Consider the following 22,815-nt stretch of genomic DNA (forward strand, 5'->3'; position numbering starts at 1 on the left):
CTGAGAACAGTTCATATTTACAAATTTATTTCCTTAATGCAGGTAGAATGAGAGTTAGAACCTGCTGGAGACCCAAGTTATCATTTAGAGTAGAACAGAACATTCCTGTTGAGACTGAAATGCTGCTATAGAGGATCTGGAGGTGGATACTACAGCTGCACCCTGAAATTATTCACCCTTCAAAAAACATCTTCTAATATGAATCCTGGCATCAGGCAAAATTCTTCCAGGGTTCTTTCAAACCTTTTACAATCCAATGGTTCACAAGTGGGTCTCCTTCCCCTTACAGCTGCCTGAGATATGATTTTCTCGGCTGCCTGGCATGAATCACACAGAAGGAAGAATAATCTCCCCGATGATAATATGAACATAGCACAAAGAAAGAGGAAGAAAAAAAATATTAAAAAGGGAAAAGGAAAGGAAATAAAAAGACAGGCAGCTGGAATGCCTTGAGTGCCCTGTCCCATGGTTTTTGCCTCAAAATGCAGCACCTCAAAATGAAACTTCCAAGCTCTGTCTTCTCCTAGTGCTTGGCTCCTGTCCCAGGTTCTACCTAGAACCCTCCAAAAGTTCTCACCTTGCCATCAGAAAGGACACAAACCCTTCTGCACCCCCTCCTGCTGAGCTGCTCCTCTTGAGCTTCTAGAAAAGCTGATAAAAGCCTGCAAACCAGTTCTCTGTCCTCCTCTATCCAGACGACACAAGGGACTGCTGCTCCTCCCTACTGCATTTCTGTGCTTCCATCTCCAAGTCAGAGACATCTCAGCACATGACTCTCACAGGGTTTTTTTGTCATCTCTATAAAACTTCTTTTTCTTTTCCTACAGAGTTGCCCATTGCCATTCTTCTGGAAATGTAGCTCCCATCTCTCAACTCTTTCACATATCACAGTGACAGATATCAATAATTTGATATCAATGACAGACATCAACAAATTGATAGTGACCTATCAATACTGATCTGACTGCTTTTACAGGAACCTTAAAACACCCCTTGACTCATCACACAAACTTCAAATGCAAGTAATGCATGATCTACTATTGAAAATGAGCAGCAGAATTTGCTGGTGTGCTGAATGTCCTGGCTCTGGCTAGGGTGGAGATGATTTTGGATCTGATAACACAGGGGAATTTTAGCTGAATGGTGTCAGAGTCTTCTCTGTTTCTTATTCTGCTGCCCCAGTGATGGGCTGGGGGTGCACAGGAGGCTGAGAGGGGTCACAACTGGACAGCTGACCCAAAGGATATCCCATACTGCTTAATATCCTTGCTCAGCAATAAAACAGGCAGGGAGTCTTTCCAAAGGCTCCTTGCCCATATAGCCTGGGCATTGCTCTGCTTGTGGAAAGATGTGAGTAAATCCCTTGGTGTTATTCAGTCCTTTTTCCTCCCTGTTCTTTCCTTCACCTATTAAACCATCTTTCTCTTGAGCCATCAATTTTTTTTCTTGCTTTTTCTCTTCCAATCCTCCCCCCTCATCTGCTGCAGAGAGGAGACAGGGGGAATGAGCAAGCAAAGGGGGAGCTCCTCAGTTGCTGGCTGGGGTCAAGCCCTGACACTGAAAACAAAATAATGTTTTGTATGCTCTGTTTCACTCTCCTAATCCTCCCAATCAATCTCAGCCTCTCACAGGTCCTGTCATGCATGAAGAGGCTATTGAAGCTGAAGTGAAATACTACAACAGAGACTCCCAGATATGATGCATAAAACTATCAAAAGATGAATAAAACTCTCAAAACTATTGAGTTTTTTTCTATATACTCATTGCAGCTCTTACATCCACCCTTAAAGTACAGTGCAGCCTTAATAAGAGGTTAGCCCAATCTCTGCTGATATGCTGCACACTATTTATATAGTAAATTTATTTTCCTCTAGTAAAATAAAAACAAAAAATATGGGAGGATCATGGCAGAAGACACTTAAGCTAAATTCTTAACCACAGCCTATAGCAAATGCAATCTAGAAGAATTTAAGTAAAATAAAATCTCTCGCAACACAAAAGCAATAAAGTGAAAAGCAGCACAGCATTTCACTCACAGGTCCTGAATGTAAAATCTTCTAGCTACTAAAGTTTCCAGAGGAACAGAAACAGTGATCCACAGAAACTAGAACTCTTCTGATGTCAGATGTTACTGCAATTCATGTTTTGTGAAATTGTTGAATTTGCCAGTCATCAGGAACAGACCATGTTTCGTTTCAAGCAGAGGTTGAAAGCTCCTGGTTTTATTTTCATTTTTGAAAGCATCCAGAACACAAAGAAACTAAAAACAACCTCTTACCCAAAGCCTTTCATCCAAGCGAAAGACTCTACCAGACAGCACATGACAGATAAACACGACTGTGGATTGCTCTGAAATTTGAGGGCAACCCACGTGGACATGGATTGAGAGCCTCCCCCACAATCTGTTCTGGGAATCCTGGAGTGGCAGCATGAAATATCTCCACACCTCATCAAGCAGAAAAGCCCAATGCTTCATTTACTACCCTCTATCTGCACTGGACTGATTGTTGATACCCTTTATGAATGAATTGCAGCACAACTGGAAAAAAAATCAGCTTGAGGCAGAGCAAAGTGCAGGAGACAGGACTTAAACATTCCAGGGACAAAGGTCAGAACTCGAGCTCAAAAGAAGTTTCCTTCTCAGAGGAGCAAACACTATCACTTTCAGAGCTTTGTGCCAGAAGCTCCTCTCTGATGGCTGTGTGGAACTAGCTGTCAAAGGAAGTGTGTTGTTTAGAAGTCAGCTGTCAAATTAATTTGAGAATCAAAATCCCACAAGGATGGCTTCTTTCAGTGCACTCATTTACCTGGGAGCTGCTTGAGGTTTCCTTGAATTTGTTACACTGCAGTTCTTGCTCTGAATGAGGCACGTGAGCAATGCAGAAATACCCAGGAAATTTCACTTGCAGCTCCAAATCACAGCCACGAGAGCACAAGCCCAGTGCACAAAGCACTCAGCCTTTCCTAATGTGAAGATAATTTCAGTCACCTCTCTCAGTTGTGAGCAGCACAATAATCTGAGGGTCTGGAGTGAGCTGCTGGCCCATTCCTCCTGAGGAATGAGGCTTCTCCTCGCTGTGTCAGGGGCTGGCAAAGCCCCAGCACAGCCAGGACTGCTGCTCCTCTCCCCACGGGCAGATGGAGGAGCCAACGCTGGAACAACACAGGACAGCGGGAGCCAAAACGCGTTTCAGATAGAAAAATCTGAGGCAAACGGTGAAATAAACCCCGTAAAAATGTGCAGAGAGCACCTTCCCTTGTGGTTCAGAGAGAGATTAGTCATGCAGATAGAAAACAGCTCATTTCAGGAAGGAAATGAGTGAAAACAAAGGGGTTATTTGACACGGGGGGAAAAAAGCAATTGCAAGGAAGTTTTCGCTATCAGAGATGGTGATGGCTCCGGTCTGGTTTTTAGCTGAACTCTTGGTAACACCAAAAATATTCCAGGCTCCTTTCCCACAGCACTGTGGCCAACCTTCTGTCTGGTTTATGCAGGGCTGAATAATCATGAATCACCCCAGCAATGGCATCTAAGACATGAACTTCATGCCAGGACATAAACATGCCTGTGTATATACATAAACATACACTCACATAACAATAATAAGTAATAAATAATAAGTAATAATAAGTAGTAAGTAGTAATAATAAGTTATTATTATAATAATAGTAATAATAATTATTATTATAATAGTAATAATGATGATGTTTATTTTAATTTGGTCTTTACAATGCTTGGAAGAAACTGAGTTCAAGGTCAAGTGGTGACTTAGGAGCCCAGGTACCATTTTCTCTTGTTGGTAGTTGGGGGTAGGTGCCTTAGTGCAACTGACTCTGAAGTTTTCCAAGAAATGGGATATTTTCATGGGCAAAGTCTGCTGCTAACATCACACTGTCACATTTTAGTAAAACAAATAAAATCAGACTGCGTTTTTACAGTCAAATCACATATATTTTTTCCTGTCTAAGTGGATCTATTAAATACATGAGCTTTCTGTATGAACCTAAATAATATAAAACATACATTTAAAAATATGTACAAGATATAAAAAGAAAGCTAAGACAACTTCCTCTTGCTTTACAGGATTTCAGTCTCCTGAATCTCAAATAAAATAATTTCATTTGTTATTAATTTTAAATGCAATACTTTGTAATGAGTGTTTTCAACACACTTTAACAATTCCAGTATCACTGAGCTGCTTTCCACCCTGTTTGGGCAGTGTGCACAAAAAATTTCACATCACAAAGGAAGAAGAGGCACATGTGGGATGCAGCAGAATAGTAACTTAGTTTCTAAAAATTAAAAATATATAACTGCCCTGAATCTGAGAGAGATTTTAGATGTTTTCCTTGTTCTCTCCAGCTCATGAATGTGGTGATAGCAACAGCCTGGTTCTTTATGAGTATAAAACAGAGCAGAAGTAGTAAAATGTGCAAACTCCACTCTGAAAGCTGTGCCAATACATATCCTCTTGGAGCTCCAGAATAACTTATCCTTCCATTTCACTCAGCTCCTGCCAACTCCAACTACAGTTTTGTGATATATCTACCAGCAACAGGAGTGAACCAAGGACAACAATTCACTTTACAGGAGCCACCACGCAGCAGTTTCATGGCAAGCATTTTCAATTAGCACCTGAATTTAGTGAAGTACTTTGGAAGTAAAAAAATACCATTATATACATCAAATTTACTCACTTGTCCCCATCTACCCCTGACACAGGACCATCTCATCGTATTTGATATGAAAAAGCTCAGAGAGATATTTTAAAATAAGCCCACAAAGATTAAAGGACACAGCTAAGACACTGATAGTGCCACGCTGTTCAAACCATGTACTACTGAAAAATGATAATGATGACATAAACTGGAAAAGGAATCACAACACTCTCATAGCATCTCATAAAAAAAATAATCTGCTAAGAGTTTTTAGCAATGTCTCTTGCTGGTTTCTGTTGCCACCTACTATTTCTGTCAACACTTGCTATCACTTTGTTGAGTGAACCCATACAGGATGCAGAAATCTCTCTTTGAAATGATCAGCTCAGAATTTTCCTCAGTTTCAGTTCCTGCCTTCAGCACTATGTCAAGAACCTGACTTTTGTAGCATAACATTAAAACAAAGTAAATTTGAACTCAGAATGATTCACATGCAGTACAATGTTTAGGTTGAATATTAGGACAAATGTTTTCATCAAAAGGTTCACCAAGCACTGGAATATGCTTGGATCACTATCCCTGGAGGTGTTTGGAAGATGTGTTTGTGAGGCATTTAGGGACATGGCTCATGGTGGGCTTGGCAGTGCTTGGTTAATGGTTGGACTTGATGATCTAAAAGTTCTTTTGCAACCCAAAATGATTCTAAGATTCCAAAGCATGCTGCCATTGATGCCTTGGGAAGGCTGAGCTGGAACAGGGACTGGACAGAGCCAGAGAATAAAGCAGGGATTTATTGAAAGGCCTTTAGGGTACACCTTGGGCAGGACAAGAGCCTGGCCAGGGCTGCACCCAAGGTGGGCCCAAAATGGTCACAAAATGGACAAACAATCACGAGGTCTCACACTTTGATAAGTTCTGGTCCATTTGCACATTGGGGTTTAATTTTCCAGTTCCAGCTCCAGGCTGTGAGGTCCCATCCTTCTTGTTCCTCCCTCCAGCCACCCTTGTTTGTGCTTTTGGGCTGAAAGTTGTCCTTGGTGTGCAGCAGGAGAAGGATTTGTTTTGTGTCCCTCCTGTGTGCAGAGCTGAGTGACCCTGAGTGTGAGCTCAGAGCTGCACCCTGGGCAGCACAGAGTCTGAAATACATGAGAGGTAAAATTTGAGGCATCACCATCACTCCCCTAACCTCTGAGCTCACTCCCAGCCACCACTCTGCCCAAAAGAGAAGGGAGAAGGGATCACTGCTTGGGATGTTGCAGTTATTGGCCCCTGCTCTTTGAGCTTTCCTGCTGGTGAACCTGCAGAGGAGTGGCAGACGCTGGCTGATGTCTGAGGGCTCCAGCACAGCACCAGGTCTCAGGGGAAGCCTTGTCCCTCCAGCCTCATCCATCATCCTGACTTTCAAAAGAGCATTTAGCAACAGGCACAGATTTACAAAGCAGAACTTCTCACAGCCTCACTGCTGCTTCTATTTCCACTACCAGCACAGCTAGCAGTGGGATGTATCCACAGTGGAGGAGGATGACCTGAAAATGGTGCAATTTGGCTGGCAAGCAACACCACTACATTTCTCCTCCACAGTGATTTGGCTTTAGGCTGGAGTAGTGTGTACAGCCAAGACAAACACTAGCATTTGTAGTTGGTGAGTGCAACAACGTTCAGGCATTCATAAGCAACATCACATCTGACAGCCACAGAGCCTGCTGAAAACAGCACGCCAAGTGGGGCTCCAGATCTGTCACACCAACTCCAATTTCCATTAAATCCTTGTGTCAAAGAAGAGGAATGCTCTAAATGTCTTTTCTGCTAGCAGGGGATGAAGCTGGGGAGGCAGAGGGAGGTACAGGAGAAATAAAAGCCACAGCACAGCTAAGCCCTTGAATTTCTTCTCCCTGGTGCATACCTTAGCTATAGGATCACTCTGAGTTCTGTCATGAAAGCTGTCTGAAAAAGGAGCAGGTGGGAGCTCTCTGTGTAGTAAACGGAGCATTTTCTAATTAATTTTAACAGGAATAAAACCACTTTGTTTTTTAGTTTAGTTGACAGACACACCCATGTGTATGTACATACACTTTCAGATTAATATGTGTAAAATATTTCCACCATGACATCACAATCACTTTATATCACTTATAATATAATCACTTTATAAATCATCACTTTATAATATAATTTATTTAAACAGCAATTTAGCAAAGAAATTTAGAGAGTTTTTGCCACCTTACCATAGAGAGCTTTTGCACTTGTTCTTGAATTCTGCTCCCTCTCTGCCTGAGCAAACGTTGGGGAGCCATAGCCACTGGAAGAAAACATTTCTGATTATATTCTGCAGAAATGTATTTGGCAGGCACTGAAAAAAACCCCCTCCCCTTACATAGGACTACACATACCTACAGCATTAGTAACAGAGGGATATTTTACAGAAAATATTTTTTTATTTATTATATATTATTTAAATATTTAATATTTCTAGATATATGAAGTATAAAAATACTGGATATTTTTTCCACACCATAAATATGAGGGAGAATATTTCACTTGGGCTGCAGGTATTTCTTTTGTTGCATTAATACAACCTCATGCATGACTGGGGTGTGGTATAGAAATAAATATCAGCTCAACTCAAGTAACAAACTTCGCTGCACAATTATAACAACAACAATATTAACAATAATAATGACTATGCCAAAGAATTGGGTAGGATTTGGAGGGTTTTTTTTCCCTGTGCACACAAGTGTTGATTGTTTTTAACAATTATAACTGCTTTTAATGAAAAATTTAAAATGACTGTCATTGTCTTACACAAATGAAAAGGCAATAAGACCACAAGCGTTTCAAGGATGAGTGATGTATGAGTTCACCTTAAAGGGATAACAATATAAGAAGCAAAACCACCACTGATATCCTGCTCCATGCAGAAATACGTGTTCCTTGGCATCAGATGGGTAAATTGTCATTAGTGTTGTAAGCCTAGTGCCATGCCATGATACAGGGATCATCCTCTGCTCTTAGGCAAGGTAACACCTTCAGGTAGCTGCTCCTCACTTCTGCTCACTGGAAACAGTCTGTTCTCACAGATGGGAGAGGCAGCCTCATCTTTTATGCATAAAAACACATTCACTCAGGGCTGACCTTAAACGCCTCTGGCACACAAAGAGCTCTCTGAGTAACACAATAAGGATGTTATGGCTACAGCAATTTATTTCCCTGTTCCAGATGAGTCCGTGCAGTAACACAGTTTTCCCTTTGTCTTGGGTTGCAGTGCAAGATGTATTCTATTCCAAATCTTTTGAAACTGGTTGAAGAGGTGTTTTTCTTTATCTCATAACTCTGGAGGGGAGCAGGACAGATGTCTTCTGTGAATGGGCAGCTGTTAAACCAGCTGGGGCAGGGTTCTTTATCCCTTCCAGGACCCATCCTCCCTCCAGGGGATCTCTGCTGTCCATGGGCCATCCAGGCTCACTGCAGGGCTGATCCAATTCCATCATCCATGGGAGATGCTCCACCCAGGGGAGGAGCCCAGCTTTCCCACCTGGATAAACCCTGGCATTCAGAGCCCAGCACAGCCTGTGTGCACTGCATTCCCACCTGGATAAACCCTGGCATTCAGAGCCCAGCACAGCCTGTGTGCTCTGCATTCCCACCTGGATAAACCCTGGCATTCAGAGCCCAGCACAGCCTGTGTGCACTGCATTCCCACCTGGATAAACCCTGGCATTCAGAGCCCAGCACAGCCTGTGTGCACTGCATTCCCACCTGGATAAACCCTGGGACTCAGAGCCCAGCACAGCCTGTGTGCACTGCATTCCCACCTGGATAAACCCTGGCATTCAGAGCCCAGCACAGCCTGTGTGCTCTGCATTCCCACCTGGATAAACCCTGGGATTCAGAGCCCAGCACAGCCTGTGTGCTCTGCATTCCCACCTGGATAAACCCTGGCATTCAGAGCCCAGCACAGCCTGTGTGCACTGCATTCCCACCTGGATAAACCCTGGCATTCAGAGCCCAGCACAGCCTGTTTGCACTGCATTCCCAGAGGAAGGCTGGACCCATCTCACCCCACTGCACCTTCAGAGGAAACTTAACATCCTTCTACAGGATCATTGCTCCAACAGAACCACATCTGTCACTGCAGGAGGACTTGATTGGACTGTTCCCACACCCTGACCAACAGGGTGTCAGGTTGTGCTCTGACTCTGTCAGTGTTTCTACATTTTTTTTTGTTTGCTTGGTTTTTTGGTTTTTGTTTGTTTGGGTTTTTTTACTACTACACTTGTTTTTTTAATATTCCTAGTAAAGAACTGTTATTCCTATTCCCCTATCTTTGCCTGAAAGCCCCCTTAATTGCAAAATTATAATTATTTGGAAGGAGGGGGGTTACATTCTCCATCCCAAGGGAGGCTGCAGCTTTCCCTGGCAGACACCTGTCTTTCCAAAGACACAACAAAGTTGTTACAACTAACACAAAAGATCAGTCTGATATCTGTCGCTTTGGTTCCGTGGTTTGCAAACCCCTCACTCTTCTATAGAAAATGACACTTTGTAATTCCAATAACACCTATTAATTATAGCTCTGTCTGAAATGAAAGCCTGAAGAAGGAAGTACAACACTATTTTGTCCAGAAAAGGCAACTCAAAGGCATAACCTTACTTCATTTGAGGGAAGTAACTTCCATATCCACCGGGAGGGGTGTTTGATATGTGTCCATTCATCCTCACTGTCACTCACTGGGAGAAACGACCTGGGAAAAGGAAAAACAGCATGTGAATGAACACACATCTCAAAGATGAAGGTTTAACACAGATTAGACAAACCTAATGAGAAAATTGTGGTTGAATTGGGTACGAAATTGCATCTACAAGCTCAGTTGTTGTTGACTGCATCCCAGTGATGCCTCAAAGACCTGCTGTGGAACTTCTCCCAGTAGCAATTTCATAGTTATTGCTTCAAATAATTTATAATTTAGTGAACAAAGCTACTATTTTTGATACAATGGTCTTTAGGAATAGCTGTAGAAATAAAAGGCTCACTAAACAAAGAACAACATCTACTGCAAAAGTGAACAAGATGTTCCCAATGGCAACTTTATTACTCAAGCATGCTTGGTTTCAACCCTCAATTCATCTCTTTCAAATGCAACTTTTGAAATGACCTTTTGATACATTTTCTATGAAACATACCAGCTGAATTGTTAGAAAGATGCATTATCAAATTAAAACACAATTGTTAGCACAGAAGGAAACAGTGGTTAGCTATTTTGGTACTGAGGAAAATCTTTTTTTTGTGTGTGTGTGTGTCTTAAGAAGTGCTTAACATCCTGAAAGTTTGGCATGCCAAATGAAGTCTTTCCTCTAAAAGCAGTGCTGAAAAGGCTATGATAAAACAGTTTTTAAAAATCTCTCTTTATTAACATGTCCATTGAAGCTAAAACTAGCTCTGCAAAGTGACTTTCATAACCCTTTCATATTCAAATTCACCATGGGCAAATACCCTTTCATTTACATATATACTTGAATAATATAAATTTTAATATTTCTCTACATTTCAGTCACACCTGCAGAACAGTCAGAAGCATACCAGATCAAACCTGTACCTGCAAAAGCTCCCAATTCAAAGTAAGCACAACCTTCTCTGTTTGCTCCAGAGCTGCCTTGCTGTCAGCTTATCTTCTGGGGCCCTGAGTCACTCCCTGCCCACATGAACTGTTCTCCTCCAGTTCTACAAAGAAGCAGCAGCTGTTTGACCTGCCAGGACCCACTGAGCATCCACACGTATTCTGCTACTTCCTTCTTCCCTGCAAAAAAGTCACTGAAAGCCTGTGCTAAGCCCTGAATCCATCACTCACTTCCAGAGACACACAGGCTGCTGGTCTGTGCTGAGAACACAGGTTTTACACCTGAGGAACACCTGGCACCTGCTGCCTCGGGTACAGGTAGCAAAACTAACTAGGAGAGGAGTATTTGACATGCCAAATGAAATCAGGGGGAGGGGTGGTGCTGCTTTTAGTGGGTACATGCTTGCTGATTTGGCTTAGTCTGTCTTTCTTTCTTTCTTTCTTTCTTTCTTTCTCTCTCTCTCTCTTTCTCTCTTTTGCTCTTTTTCTTTCTCTCACTCTTTCTCTCTTTTGCTTTTTCTTTCTCTCTCTTTCACTCTTTTTCTCTCTTTTGCTCTTTCTTTTACTCTTTTTCTCTCTCTCTCTCTTTCTCTTTCTCTCTCGCTCTTTTTCTCTCTTTTGCTCTTTTAATCTTTCTCTCTTTCGCTCTCTTTCTCTCTCTCTTTCTCGCTCTCTTTCTCTCTTTCATTCTCTCTTTCTTTATTTTTCTTTCTCTCTTTCTTTCTCTCATTTTCTTTGCAATCTTTGCTCCTTGCAGGCCCTCTTTAGTGACACAAGCACATCGTGCCCCACAAACACATCCCATGCCCGAGCTGGTAGCCTGCCTGGCTGCTCCAAGGCTCCTTTTGTGGAGTGCAGCCCCTAGCAGCTGTCTCCATTAAATCACTGCCCGTGCTGAGTGCTGCTCGATTCATCAGCAATTACAACCTTTGGGAAGCATCCTGAAATCGTCCCATGACTGGAAAGGACACAACCATTCATTTTCCCAGCAGAGTTTGCCAGCTCACTGTGCACTCCCTGTTCCTCTGCAGGGACTGCCTGGACCAGAGCAGCTCCTCCCCAGCTCGGGCTGCCACTGAGCTCTTCAACATTTCCTATCAGATTTTAATTCTTATCATCTGCAACCACGCTCAGTTTGCTGCCCTGCTTTAACAGTTTGCCCTGTGATTAGCTTGGAAGAGGCACCACATCCAAAATACACCAATTATCTCCACTGCTGGTTGGTATCCCCACTTTACTTTCCATCCACACGTTGTTTAAGGTAGCACTGATTTTGTAATTCTGTTTGTTGTGATCTTTTATGATTTGTAGTCTTTTTCATAGGCCTATTTATACCAAATTCTGCAACTATCTGCCTTTAAGTGAGATCTGGGGGCAAAAAAAAACCAACCTTGGTTTAAAACTCAGAATAATTCCACTGCTCTGACATCTTAATCTGACAAATACTTGGTTTGTATTTGTATTCACTCAATTTTATGGAGGTGGTGAACCAGATATTTTAAGCAGAAGGAATGTAGTATATTAGAATGTAATATATTAGAATTTCAAGCTCCAGCCTTTGAAGTCAGCATGACACACTGAGTTTGAAAGCAGCAAGAAAGCTGAGCAGCAGATTTTCACACTGGGGAAAGAAACCATCTCTCATGACTAAATACTTGCCCACTGTAAGGCACAACACCACTTAAATACCAAAAGCTTCAGAATTATGTTTTGAATGAAGAGATACTGACATTCTGAAGTCAAAAATTTTTGACTATTAAAAAAAAGAAAGCAAGCAGCCTGTTCTGCCAAGCAAACACAAAAGCTTTAGTCAGCTTTAGCTGATATGCAAACAAAACACCACTTGCTATTAAGTATTTGAGAAAAGCCAACAATATTTCCCATCCCTCATGCAATTTTCCAATGCTTCTGAAATTCCAGAACAGCCACCTTGACATGACAATTTCAACACCATTGCAATTTCAGGCAGTGCTTCTGTCACTTGGTTCAAGGAACCTCCTGAATGTGAATACAAACAAACCCTTTGCCTTAATTATTTATAATTAGTTCAAATATTTATAACAGCATCAAAAAGCTACTCGTGGCTCCCCAATATTATCAGACAATTTGATCTCATTCAACCCAAATGTTTCAGAAAAAAAAAAAAAGGAAAACTCTTTAATTTTTTTTTAATTAAGTGCATGACAAAGAAAAGTGAAAAACCACAGAAGGGTAACAGTATGTGCAGGGCTTCATTATTCCCTTGTACAGCTTTCTCTGCTGTGTTTCTCTTTTCAAATGCTCTTTCATCTCTCATAACCTGTCAGTCCTGTAGCAAAAGTCACCCCCTGCACACTGCAAAGCCATTGTCAGCCAGGGGCCTTTGGATAAACTCCACCTCCTCTTTAATCTTCCCTTTCACCTCAGCCCAACCCAGGCTTGTGTCCCAGACTTTAAAATAAACATCCTCCACAATTAACTGTGTGATCCCTCTTCTATTAGGCCTGAAGTATCAACAGTTTACTCGTGAATATGACCAAAAATGGTCATGTCCCAGGATCTTGGGAAAAAACAAAAAAACAAAACAAAACAAAACAAAACAAAACAAAAAAAAAACAAAACAAAAAAAACAAAACAAAACAAAACAAAAAAAAAAAAAAAAAAAAAAACAAACAAAAAAAAAAAAAAAAACCCAACCCAAAACAACAAACCACCAAGAAAAAAAAATCATGTCTGCTTTGAAAAAGAAATATTTTTAACCAGGAAAGCTAAATAAGATTTCCAGAAGAAAACAATAATAAGAAAATAGGTACAATAATAATAAATAATAAGACAAATATCATGGTATTTATCCTTTAAGTACATTAAAAATATATATAATTAAAATCAGTTAAAATGTTTATAAAGATCATATTTTGAATAAACAACAACAACAAATCTACAATATTGTCTCAACAACAACAAAATACACCAAGGACTTTCCTGCTGCCAGCAGCTTTATTTTATTTACCTGCCTTCAGAACAGTAATTAATAGCTAAAAGAGAAGATTTCCATTGGAAAAAACTAACAAGATAAAAAATGCCCTGCAAGTCTTCTTTGCCCTATTCTGATATTTTCCAGTGATTCACTATTAAAGAAATATTCTAACAATGCAATTAAGAGAGCACTCTTATTATTAAAATAACTATCTTTTATTTTGAGAAAGGGGAGAAATATGAAGAGCAACAGGAAGAACTGAATGAATAAATTTCAGATATTTCACGTTCATAGACTTCACCCTGACTATTGCCACACTAATAAAGACCCTGCTTGAAAACAGGTTCTTATTCTGGCATGGCAACCCATTTCCATCCCTTTCACTCAGCTCTGGGCTGTGATTTATAATTAACCATATTGAAAGAAAATAAAACAGCTTTACAGATACAAAAGCTTCAAAGACTTAAAATCCCCATTGCAACAAAGGAACGTTCATAAATATGCCAAGCACTGAAGCCACCACTCACTGCTATTTTTAATTAGAGAATTAACCACCTCATCTAAAGCAGTGTTAGTATTAATTACCAAGATCAAGATCATTATGCAGTCCTTGCAGAATGTATCGCCACAGCTGGAATATCTTGTATAAAAGAAAAAAGAAAGGATTAAAAAAAACCCAACCCAAAACTCCAAACAGAAAACCTTCCACACATACAGAGCAATCTAAAGAGGAAGAAGTCCGTGGCATATGAAGGCATTTGTAGAGGAAAGTAGAAAAAAGGGATTATAATGCACCATAAAAATCAGGTTTTTTGGTGGGTCTATGTTAAGTAGAGTAGTGAGCTGGCAAAAGATACAATTTTTACTCATAAATCCCAATTCCAGCGTGGCTACAACACACTCAGTACCTCCACTTGAAAGGAGATGTACAAAAACTTGTCCTGCTTTGGGTTTTTGGTGGGTTTGTTTGTGGGGTTTTTAATTTATTTTTAATTAAATTATTTTAATAAAACCAACACTGCCTTGAAACTGCTGGCTGGTGAATTCTGCTGGCTCAGCACAAAAACCACAGCTGTATTTCCCTTCTCCATACTCCCTGATTTTTTTTCCCCTTATTTCCTTTTATTCTTTGATACATCATACTTCAAATGAGATCATTAGATTTCAAAAGAGGGCACTCCAGACACTAATTTGAAAGTCAGGTTGCATTTTACAGCCAACTTTAAAGCCATCATTTTAGAAATGGCAACTCCTAAAAACTTCTAAAGTATATAAAGGTTAGTAAGATAATGTCTTTAGGTGTTGTTTTAGATAGTTTTCTTCTCATTCTGGCCAAAAAATGAAAGAACTTCCAACACAGCTAAAAAACTGCTGCAAGTTGCCCAAATGAAACTGGCTTAACCATCTATCCACCTTTATTAGCCAATTAATAACTGTGCCATGACACAGGGACAATGTTAAAACTGGCGTGGCACAGTTCATAACAAAAGCTGAACTGAAATCACCTAGTGACGTACTCCAACCAGAGTATAAAAATAAACATGAGGAGGGAGGAGGGGGGAAAAAACAGGAACACTCTTCAATACCTCTCTGATTTCTAATTTGGTTTAATGGAAATGTGGTAAGGTTTATTTTGTGTTTTCACAAGTTTGCTTTCTTCAGTTTTGGTGAAGTTGTTGAAGTCCTCAGCTACTCACACAGAGAACCAATTTCTGTGTCTGTAGCAGGTTACAATTTTGAGTTAAACAAGAAAAAATTGAGTAGGAGCAACATCCACCGTCTTCCTGATGATCTTAAACACTCCAAACCATTGCTGACCACCCACTGGTGGCATTCCTTGATGATTTAGCTTTGTTTATTGAACCTTCAGCTCTTTCACAATGAAGTGCTTTTTTTCCCAATAAAGTGCTCTGAATGAGAACTAACATGTATCTGAAAGGCCCCAAACTTTGCTATGGCAAAGGTTTATGGTCTGTGTCTTACTGTGAGATTTACATTTTCTATATGGTACCTGCCCCCAAAAAAATGACATTAAAAAAATGTAAAAGGCAGTTTCCATGCAGTTCATTAAAAACAAAAAAGGCTCTGTTTAATACAGGAGAACAAATAGGTAAAATTGAAAAGTTATTGATCAGGCAACAACAAATCAGCCATGCTGAGCATAAAGCTAAGCTCACAGTGGAGCTCAATGGCAAATCTAAAAGTTTGAGAATAAAACTTAATAAATAAGCATGTACTATTCTAATGATGCTGAGTAATTCTTCAAACTTCCCTAACTCAAACAACGTGCAAACAAGGTTTCACAAGACTGATATGCAAAACCTCATGACTTTGGGTAACACAATCTAAACCAAACATCTCCAATAAAACTTTTGGGGATTGAACAAATTATTAATGCCAGAAAAGTCAGCAGGGTATTCATATTCTCAGAAGTAATTTAAAATATTCCCCTAATATTGTCAAGGTACTTGCAACTTCATGTGTATACGAAAATATTAAATTAACCCATGATTCCTGGAATGTATTTGAATTAATTCCAAATCTAGCCAGCAAACCTCCTAAAAGGGACAAAGTTTTCACTTATCATGAACACATAAAGCACATAAGAAGTAGAATTGGATCTCAAAGATGTGTGGTTGTGAGGCTGCAGTGAGTAGCAGCAACAGTGGCAATAGCTGTGAGTCAAACCTCAGCCAAACCTCAGAGGTTTGGCTGAAGCTGGTTCACAAGGCACTTCCAGCAGAGAACTCTGTGTTTTCTTCAAAACCTGCCCTTATTTTATTTTTCAAACTCTGAGGCCTGCAAAAACTACTTTGTCTTGAATCTAGGGGGGAAACTGCTGCTCCTGAGCTGCCATCCAGATCACTACCTGTTGTATTTTTCATTACTAGGAGGAGACACCATGAGAAGGGGCCTGGATGCCCGGTGTCCACATGGTAACAACACATCCATAGGGACTCTGAAAGTGAGGCAGAAGAGAGAAAAGGCAGCGAAAGCAAATTAATTTTTAAATAAAACTGGAGGGTAAGTTGCCCTATAAGCTATTTTAAACCCCAGCAGCAGCAGACACTGACTTTTACAAAAAAGATTTGTTCAGTTTTCGCATCTATAAAAAAAAAAAATAGGAGCCAGACCTGACCAACAGAAATATTCAATTTAATACAGTCAAAAACCACAATTATTTTGTTTCCACTGAAAAACATAAACTGGGAAAAAAATTTTTCAGGGGAACATTACATTTCATTTTTCTCCTTTCTACTTAAAATACCTCCTTGACATCAATCAGGAAACCCAAAACCGTTTCCTGCTCCACAGCACAGAGATACGAGAAGAGCTGCGTGACTTGTTTGCTCACACAGAAGAGTGAAGTGAAACAGCCTCTATCATGCAGCATTTCCTTGATGGTTTTTCCTTCTGAAGCATGAATTTGAAACAATAAACCTCAAGGACAGCTCCCCCTCACCTGAGGTTACAAAGACTGTGCAGGAGGATGCGCGACCTTGAGCGCGGCGTGCGCAGCTCTCAGCGCCTCCCAGACTCACAATAACTCACCTGCATCACCTGCAGGGCTTTGTTGGGGGGTTCTGCTCACCAGAAAAGTCGAGCATCAATTTCTTTTTGTAACCCAAAAAAAAAGAGGAATATGTTGCAATTCAGCGAGTCAACAAACGGCGCTGTCGCGAACATCTGAGCTCAGCTCAGGCCCCGCGCCGGGGCCGCGATTATTCAGCACAAAGTGAGTCAAGTGTAAAAGAACTCCCTGAGCTGAGGTCACAGCTGGCTGAAGTCACACCCTGCCACGCTATTTACGGTGCACTTACGTAACTCAGCAATTGTTTCCTGGAAGAAAATGGGCTGAACAACAGCAGATCCCGCAGTCTGTGGGGAGAAAATAAGATTTAAAGTTTTGGTGTTCCGTGTCTCTGGTTTTCTAGTTGCAATCATTTATGCTTCGCTGTGCAGATGTAATTTTCTCATCCATTAATCTGGGCCAAGCCCTTCCTGTATGTGTATTTCCATTCCAGGAACATACATTCAGCGAATGTCATATTTTTGAGGTTTCGTTTTGTTTTAAATTACCTGAATCAAATGCATAAATATGATTCTTTTCCAACTCAATTCACAGATTCACATTTTCAAAAGCAGTCTCTGCTCTGAATGCCCAGGCTTGGCAAGTTTACAGGCTTGGCTTTCAGAACTAAAAGTATATATACTTTTTCAGAATTTTAATGCCTTTACAATCACATATTTGGTTTCCAGCAAACATCCAGTGATTAAGGATGACAAAATTTGAAACTTTTATAAAAGATAAATTATGATCACCACAAAACGTTTTTTTTGCTGCAATTACCCCAAATTAGTTTGAATTTCACAAGAAAATTTTCCCCAGGAATTTGTCATTGATGGTTACCAAGCCAAATTTAACAAAATGTCACTAGAAAAGGATTCTGAAATGCCACAACAGTCATTTTATTGCAATTTGCTCATTCATTCAATTGAAAACATTTGCTGAGGCATTTTTAAAGCCAAATTTTCTTAAAACTAGTGTCAGATAGTGTGTGACAGAAGCCCAAGATACCTTGCCCCCAGGAAACCTATATATATTTATATATATAAAACCTATACTTTTTGTAAAGCTCCCTCAGGTTTTGAAGGAAGATAATTTTCAAAAATCTTTCCGAACATGAATTTATTGTTCTCCAGCTGGTGCTTTTATTAGAAATAAATGTGTGTGAAGTAAGTGTGGGTGGGAAGGTGGAAAGGAGAAAGGAAAAGAGCTGAAAAGCCACGTGAGGTAATGATTTTTGACCCTTTCCTGGCTGGAGGAAAGACAGGTGAGGCTGGGGAAGTCTGACTGCGCCATTCACTTCCAACCTCTACAAGAACTGCTCTGGACATGATCCCTGTGACCTTACACATTAGTTAAGAAGCACTCAGCTAAAATCTTCCTTCAGGTCACCCTCCTACACACCTCAGAAAGGTTAAATAATTCGGTTTTTATGTTTCAAGCTGAGTCACCAGTTTATGGGGGTCTTGCACACACGACCCTCGCTGGAGACCCTGCTGCTCCAGGACACCACCAGATTTGGGGGTGCAATAATGACAGGACAACAAAGGGAGCTACAGCCCCAACTGGAATTAGAATTACCCGTGGGGACAGTCCTCAGAGCAATGAATGTTATCTCAAAAAACTATTTTCCATAACGCCCTCATCCTCCTGGCTACACCCATGTGGCTCGAAAACATCAGAGACCTGCAAGAGATGCTAGAGGGGAGAGATCCACAGAAAGTTTTTGAGGGACACAGCTACAAACAATATAAATAGGGCTTCCTCCCACATTTCAGACAACTAAGAAATGATGCTGTTTATTATAAAACTCCTCAGCAACGAGTAAATTTTGCTTATAGAGCTCTGAGTTGCCTAAACTAGAATACACTTCCTATTCTGTAAGATTGAAAAGTGTACTTTTCCCTTTTCCAGAAGGCACACTAGATAAACTTTAAACTCGTAGCCAGTTTCAAAGGAAAAATATTTTTCCTACACAAAGCCTCTATTCAGAGTCCCTGTTTTTACTACAGTAAGAAAAATAGCTGTGCCCTGGGTAATTTGTTCATGTATGCCAATAAAAGCACATTGGACCAGAGCCAGCACTTCTAGCAAGCTCCCAAAGACTTCTGAAGTCCTATGAGAAGCAGAACTTTTCTTTCTCTACTTATTCTTTTTCTATTTGCCATTCCCAGAACTTAGTGCTTGTTTCTATCACATTTGCCTTTATGTTACTGTGAGAAGCAACTGAAAGAAAAGAAATAAGAATAAAGAATAAACCCAAAGAAGCCCTTGTATGAAAAAGAGCTTTCAGATATCTTGGCACAATGTTTCAAATGTTACTGTTTTGAACTCCATGCTGTTTAAAAATGATAAAAGAGGTTAAAGTATATTCACATTTTAGACATGAAATATGTAAAGAATTAAGGAGCATACTGACATAAATACTTAAGATTTCTATGCTTTCATGAGGAAATCTGATCAAGAAACTTGCTGCTGAACTAAGGCATGTCTGTGACAGACCCAGGGTAAAAAAGAGCTTGGACCAAGTTATTGGGAAGTTATTCAGAACAAAGCAATTGCCTGTTCATATGTGCTTCCCCAAAACTCGGTGTTTTTTGAAACAGTTTCCAAAACAATCACAGAAAGGGGCCTGAAAAGGAAGGAAGTCACCTCACAACCTGAAGGCAGGAGCAACTGTGCCAAGGTAATTCCCAAAAGGTAGCACTTCCCAACCTCTTCCTTGGGCCTCTAATAGGGGAGGCTATCCACCAAGCCTGGGGAAACCCAGGGTCTCATTAGCCCTATTCTGAAAAAGTTCTTCTCAATAAATAACCTAAATCTGTGCTGCAGTTTAAACTCAATTGGCACTGCTTCTATCCACAACACATCCCAAAAATACACTAAATTCTTAATTTTAGAAGAAGAAAAAACATAACATGCACCAAATCAGTGTTAAACTGGGCTTATAAAAATATCCCATTTCTCTGTCTGGTTTGATCAAGAGTAGTTGGTTTGCTGGTTCCTCCTCTCTCTTCCAGAACTTTTCCCTCACATCAGCACTGCAATAGGCCCACAAGGATGTCGTCTCATGCCTGTCATCTTATATGTTTTTCCAGCTAGGCAATCCAAAGCAAGCAGATGTCAACTTCTATTTTCCCTCCGGAGCCCACGAGGCAAGTTTCAGGGGGAACAATATTGCAGTTACTTCATCTATATATTATCTTTCATTATCTCAGTGTTTTTCTAAACCATATCCCTTCGCTTCTTGAACTTTGCATAACCCCTACTCTTTCCTCACATTGTTTAATGCAGCCTTATGCTTTTCTCCTCCTTTTCCTTTTTTTCATGCACATCTACAGCAGACATTCTGGGGAAAAAAAATGTTGTTCAAGGAAAAATAATTCAAGTGTAGACTCAAAAATAGTTCTTGACATTGTCCAAAGTCTTTAAGATGGGGACTGAGCTTGCCATCCACCCTATGATTGTCCTTCATCTCCTGTCTGATTGGGTTGGGTGATCACTGAGAAAATTAACACTGACAATTATAAATATTGCCTTTCCCAACAGAGACATCAAGAGAATTAGATGTAGGATTCTATTTATTTTTTGGTGGTAATTTACTTCTCCCAGCTATTGCATTAAGCTTTCTGAGAACTCATTCACAGACAGGTTTAGGTGCAATGGCAGAAGCAATTACTGCTCTAATTGGCTGTGACCTCTTTCTGCCTTTCCATGGATGCAGAAATGTTGATACAGAAATCACAACTTCTTTGCAGGTGCCAGTGTGAAATCCAGGGAAGAGGAGCAAGCTGCAACTTGCAGCAGTTGAGGTTATGGCCCAGATAAGATCCAGCACAAAGATAAGGCAATTCAGTAGGATAGCAGGAAGGTTGTCAGATGTCCCACAATTCCCCATCCATGAAGAGCTTAAACAATCCCCAGAATCCCCACATGTGTGGGCCTGGCTCTGGGTCACACTGAGCCATCTCCTCTGATGCCTGGAGAGGCTGCCTGGAACAGGGGCTAGGCAGAGTTAAAGGAATAAAGGAGATATTTATTAAAAGGCCATCAAAGGATGCACCTTGGGCAGTACAAGAGCCTAATCATGGCTTGACACAAGATGGACCCAAGCTGGACAATTGGTCATGAGTTTTCACACTTTTATGAGTTTTGTTCCATTTCAATATTGGGGTTAATTGTCCAATTACAGCTTCAGGTTATGCAGTCCCACCCTCCCAGATTGCTCTCCTCAATTCGCTGTTGTTTATAATTTTGGGCCTGAAGCTGCAATGGAGTCCTTGGTTCTCAGGCTGGACAAGGATTGTTTTGTGTGACTGAACTGTGAGGAGAACCTGCTAACTCTTTGTATGAAGTTCAGAGTCACACACTAAGGCAGTACAGAACCTGGAAAATACAAAAGTTAAAACTCAAGTTTCCTCACCTCCAGGAACGACCCCATGGGCCAACCACGTCACCCCCTCCAGGGATGCTGTGGATGTTTCCTCACCAGCCACACAGGAGGGCTGGTGGGAGCCACAAACTGGGACATGGCACTGCCTGGTGGGGACAGAGCAGGCACCAAATCATTCCCTGCCCGTGCACAAGGTCAATACTTCTCCCCAAAGGCATCTGCACAATTAATATCTAGTCAGGCTGGCCAAGCCACCTTCACGCCCTTTGTTGAAGGGAAAACAGCACAGCTGCAGTCCAGAGCACTGAAGGTGACATTTAGGCAAACTGCACAGCCAAAATATTGCTTCCTTTGCCATTATTCAGCTTTGTGACTCAGTTCTTTAAAGCACAGGAACATCTCAGCCGGTGCCAGGCCCTCAGGTGATGTTAATGGGAGATATTCCCATCTGTATCCTCTGAACAAAATACAAAATTAGATCACGGCTCTAATCACACTGATGGGTCAAGGTTTACAGAAATTGGATTTCTGGATTTCAGCCCTTCTCCTGCTACAAGACTATCCTACTAAACACAAGCTTTCCAGTTCTACTGCTGGACCACTGCCTCTTGAAAATCTTACCAACCAACCAAAAAAACAAAAGCAGAGACCCAGGATTTCTCCAGTCAGTAGAAATGCAGTGCTGAGGGGACAACAACACTGCACTTCCTCTCTGCCATGCTTGCACAGCAATCCTGTCACCCAGGAGTTTCTCTGGAGCTTTGAGAGAGGCCCTCATGCCATGTGGGATTCCCACACCCAAACTAAACCAAGGACAGCTCTCAGCTGAAAGTTTTGAGGCTTGCCAAAACCAGTGCTTACTCAGAATGTACTGAGAGCTTATTATCTCTCAGGGATGGGGAGAAAACTCACACAGCTTTCGTTTCCAAAAGGGGCACTTGTGGTCAGCAGTCTCAAACACCCTCATTGTTTCTGAAAGGTCAAGCCCTATTGCCCTGGTCTTCCTCATGGACTCTTTCCCCAGTGAAGGGCATGTAGAGCTCTTTTTCTAAAAGTTCCCAGGTTATCTGAATGCTTCTGCTTGAAACACATCAGAACACCACAGATTTCTGTCAGGGAGGGGATCCATTACTCTACAAGCAGGGAAATCCCAACAGATGTCCTGACACTTTTTCCCGCTGCCCAGATCCATTGGCCAGCACCGGGGGCTCCTCTGCAGCTCACCCTGCCAAATTCCAGCATTATTTAGCAGATGGCTGCTGCTCACTGTGCTCAGGGCTTTCCCCTCCCTGGCACTGGATGGTTTCATACCAGAAGCACAGGCACTGCTTTCCCAGGCTTCACCACCACCAACAGCGTGGCCTCCCTCTCTTGCTCAGGTTTGGAAGCTCAAGAGATGCTAAAAATCCCTTTTCCTTTCAATTGTGAGCAGAGGAGGCATTGCAGCCCTGGCACAGTGACCAGACAGCTCTGGCAGGTGGGAAGAAGGACAAAATGCTCGGGTGGAGATGGTTCTCTTCAAAATCTGGGGCACAGATTGTTGAGCACCCTCGTTCCCAGTGATGGTGCCTCAACACAAGGAGCTGCAGCAGGTGGCACTGGCTCCCAGTGGTTCACAAACAAG

General features: G+C 41.2%; 1 protein-coding gene across 13 annotated transcripts in view; it reads right to left on the reverse strand.

Moving 5' to 3' along the window:
* The window catches only part of EPS8 (EGFR pathway substrate 8, signaling adaptor), a 127,793-nt gene that overhangs the window by 47,027 nt on the left and 57,951 nt on the right, over nucleotides 1-22,815 (reverse strand). For 12 of the 13 annotated variants that reach the window (XM_063395169.1, XM_063395164.1, XM_063395167.1 and 9 more), the window contains 2 exons: nucleotides 9,311-9,401; nucleotides 6,885-6,958 (listed from right to left, as the gene is read on the reverse strand). In XM_063395169.1, coding sequence (XP_063251239.1) covers nucleotides 6,885-6,958; nucleotides 9,311-9,372 — 136 coding nt within the window. In that variant the 5' untranslated portion in view covers nucleotides 9,373-9,401. Of the gene's footprint in view, nucleotides 1-6,884; nucleotides 6,959-9,310; nucleotides 9,402-17,051; nucleotides 17,110-22,815 lie in introns of all 13 variants that reach the window. The other variant, XM_063395158.1, reaches the window with a different exon arrangement.

Source organism: Prinia subflava, chromosome 4, assembly GCF_021018805.1.
Source record: "Prinia subflava isolate CZ2003 ecotype Zambia chromosome 4, Cam_Psub_1.2, whole genome shotgun sequence".
Classification (NCBI taxonomy): domain Eukaryota; kingdom Metazoa; phylum Chordata; class Aves; order Passeriformes; family Cisticolidae; genus Prinia; species Prinia subflava.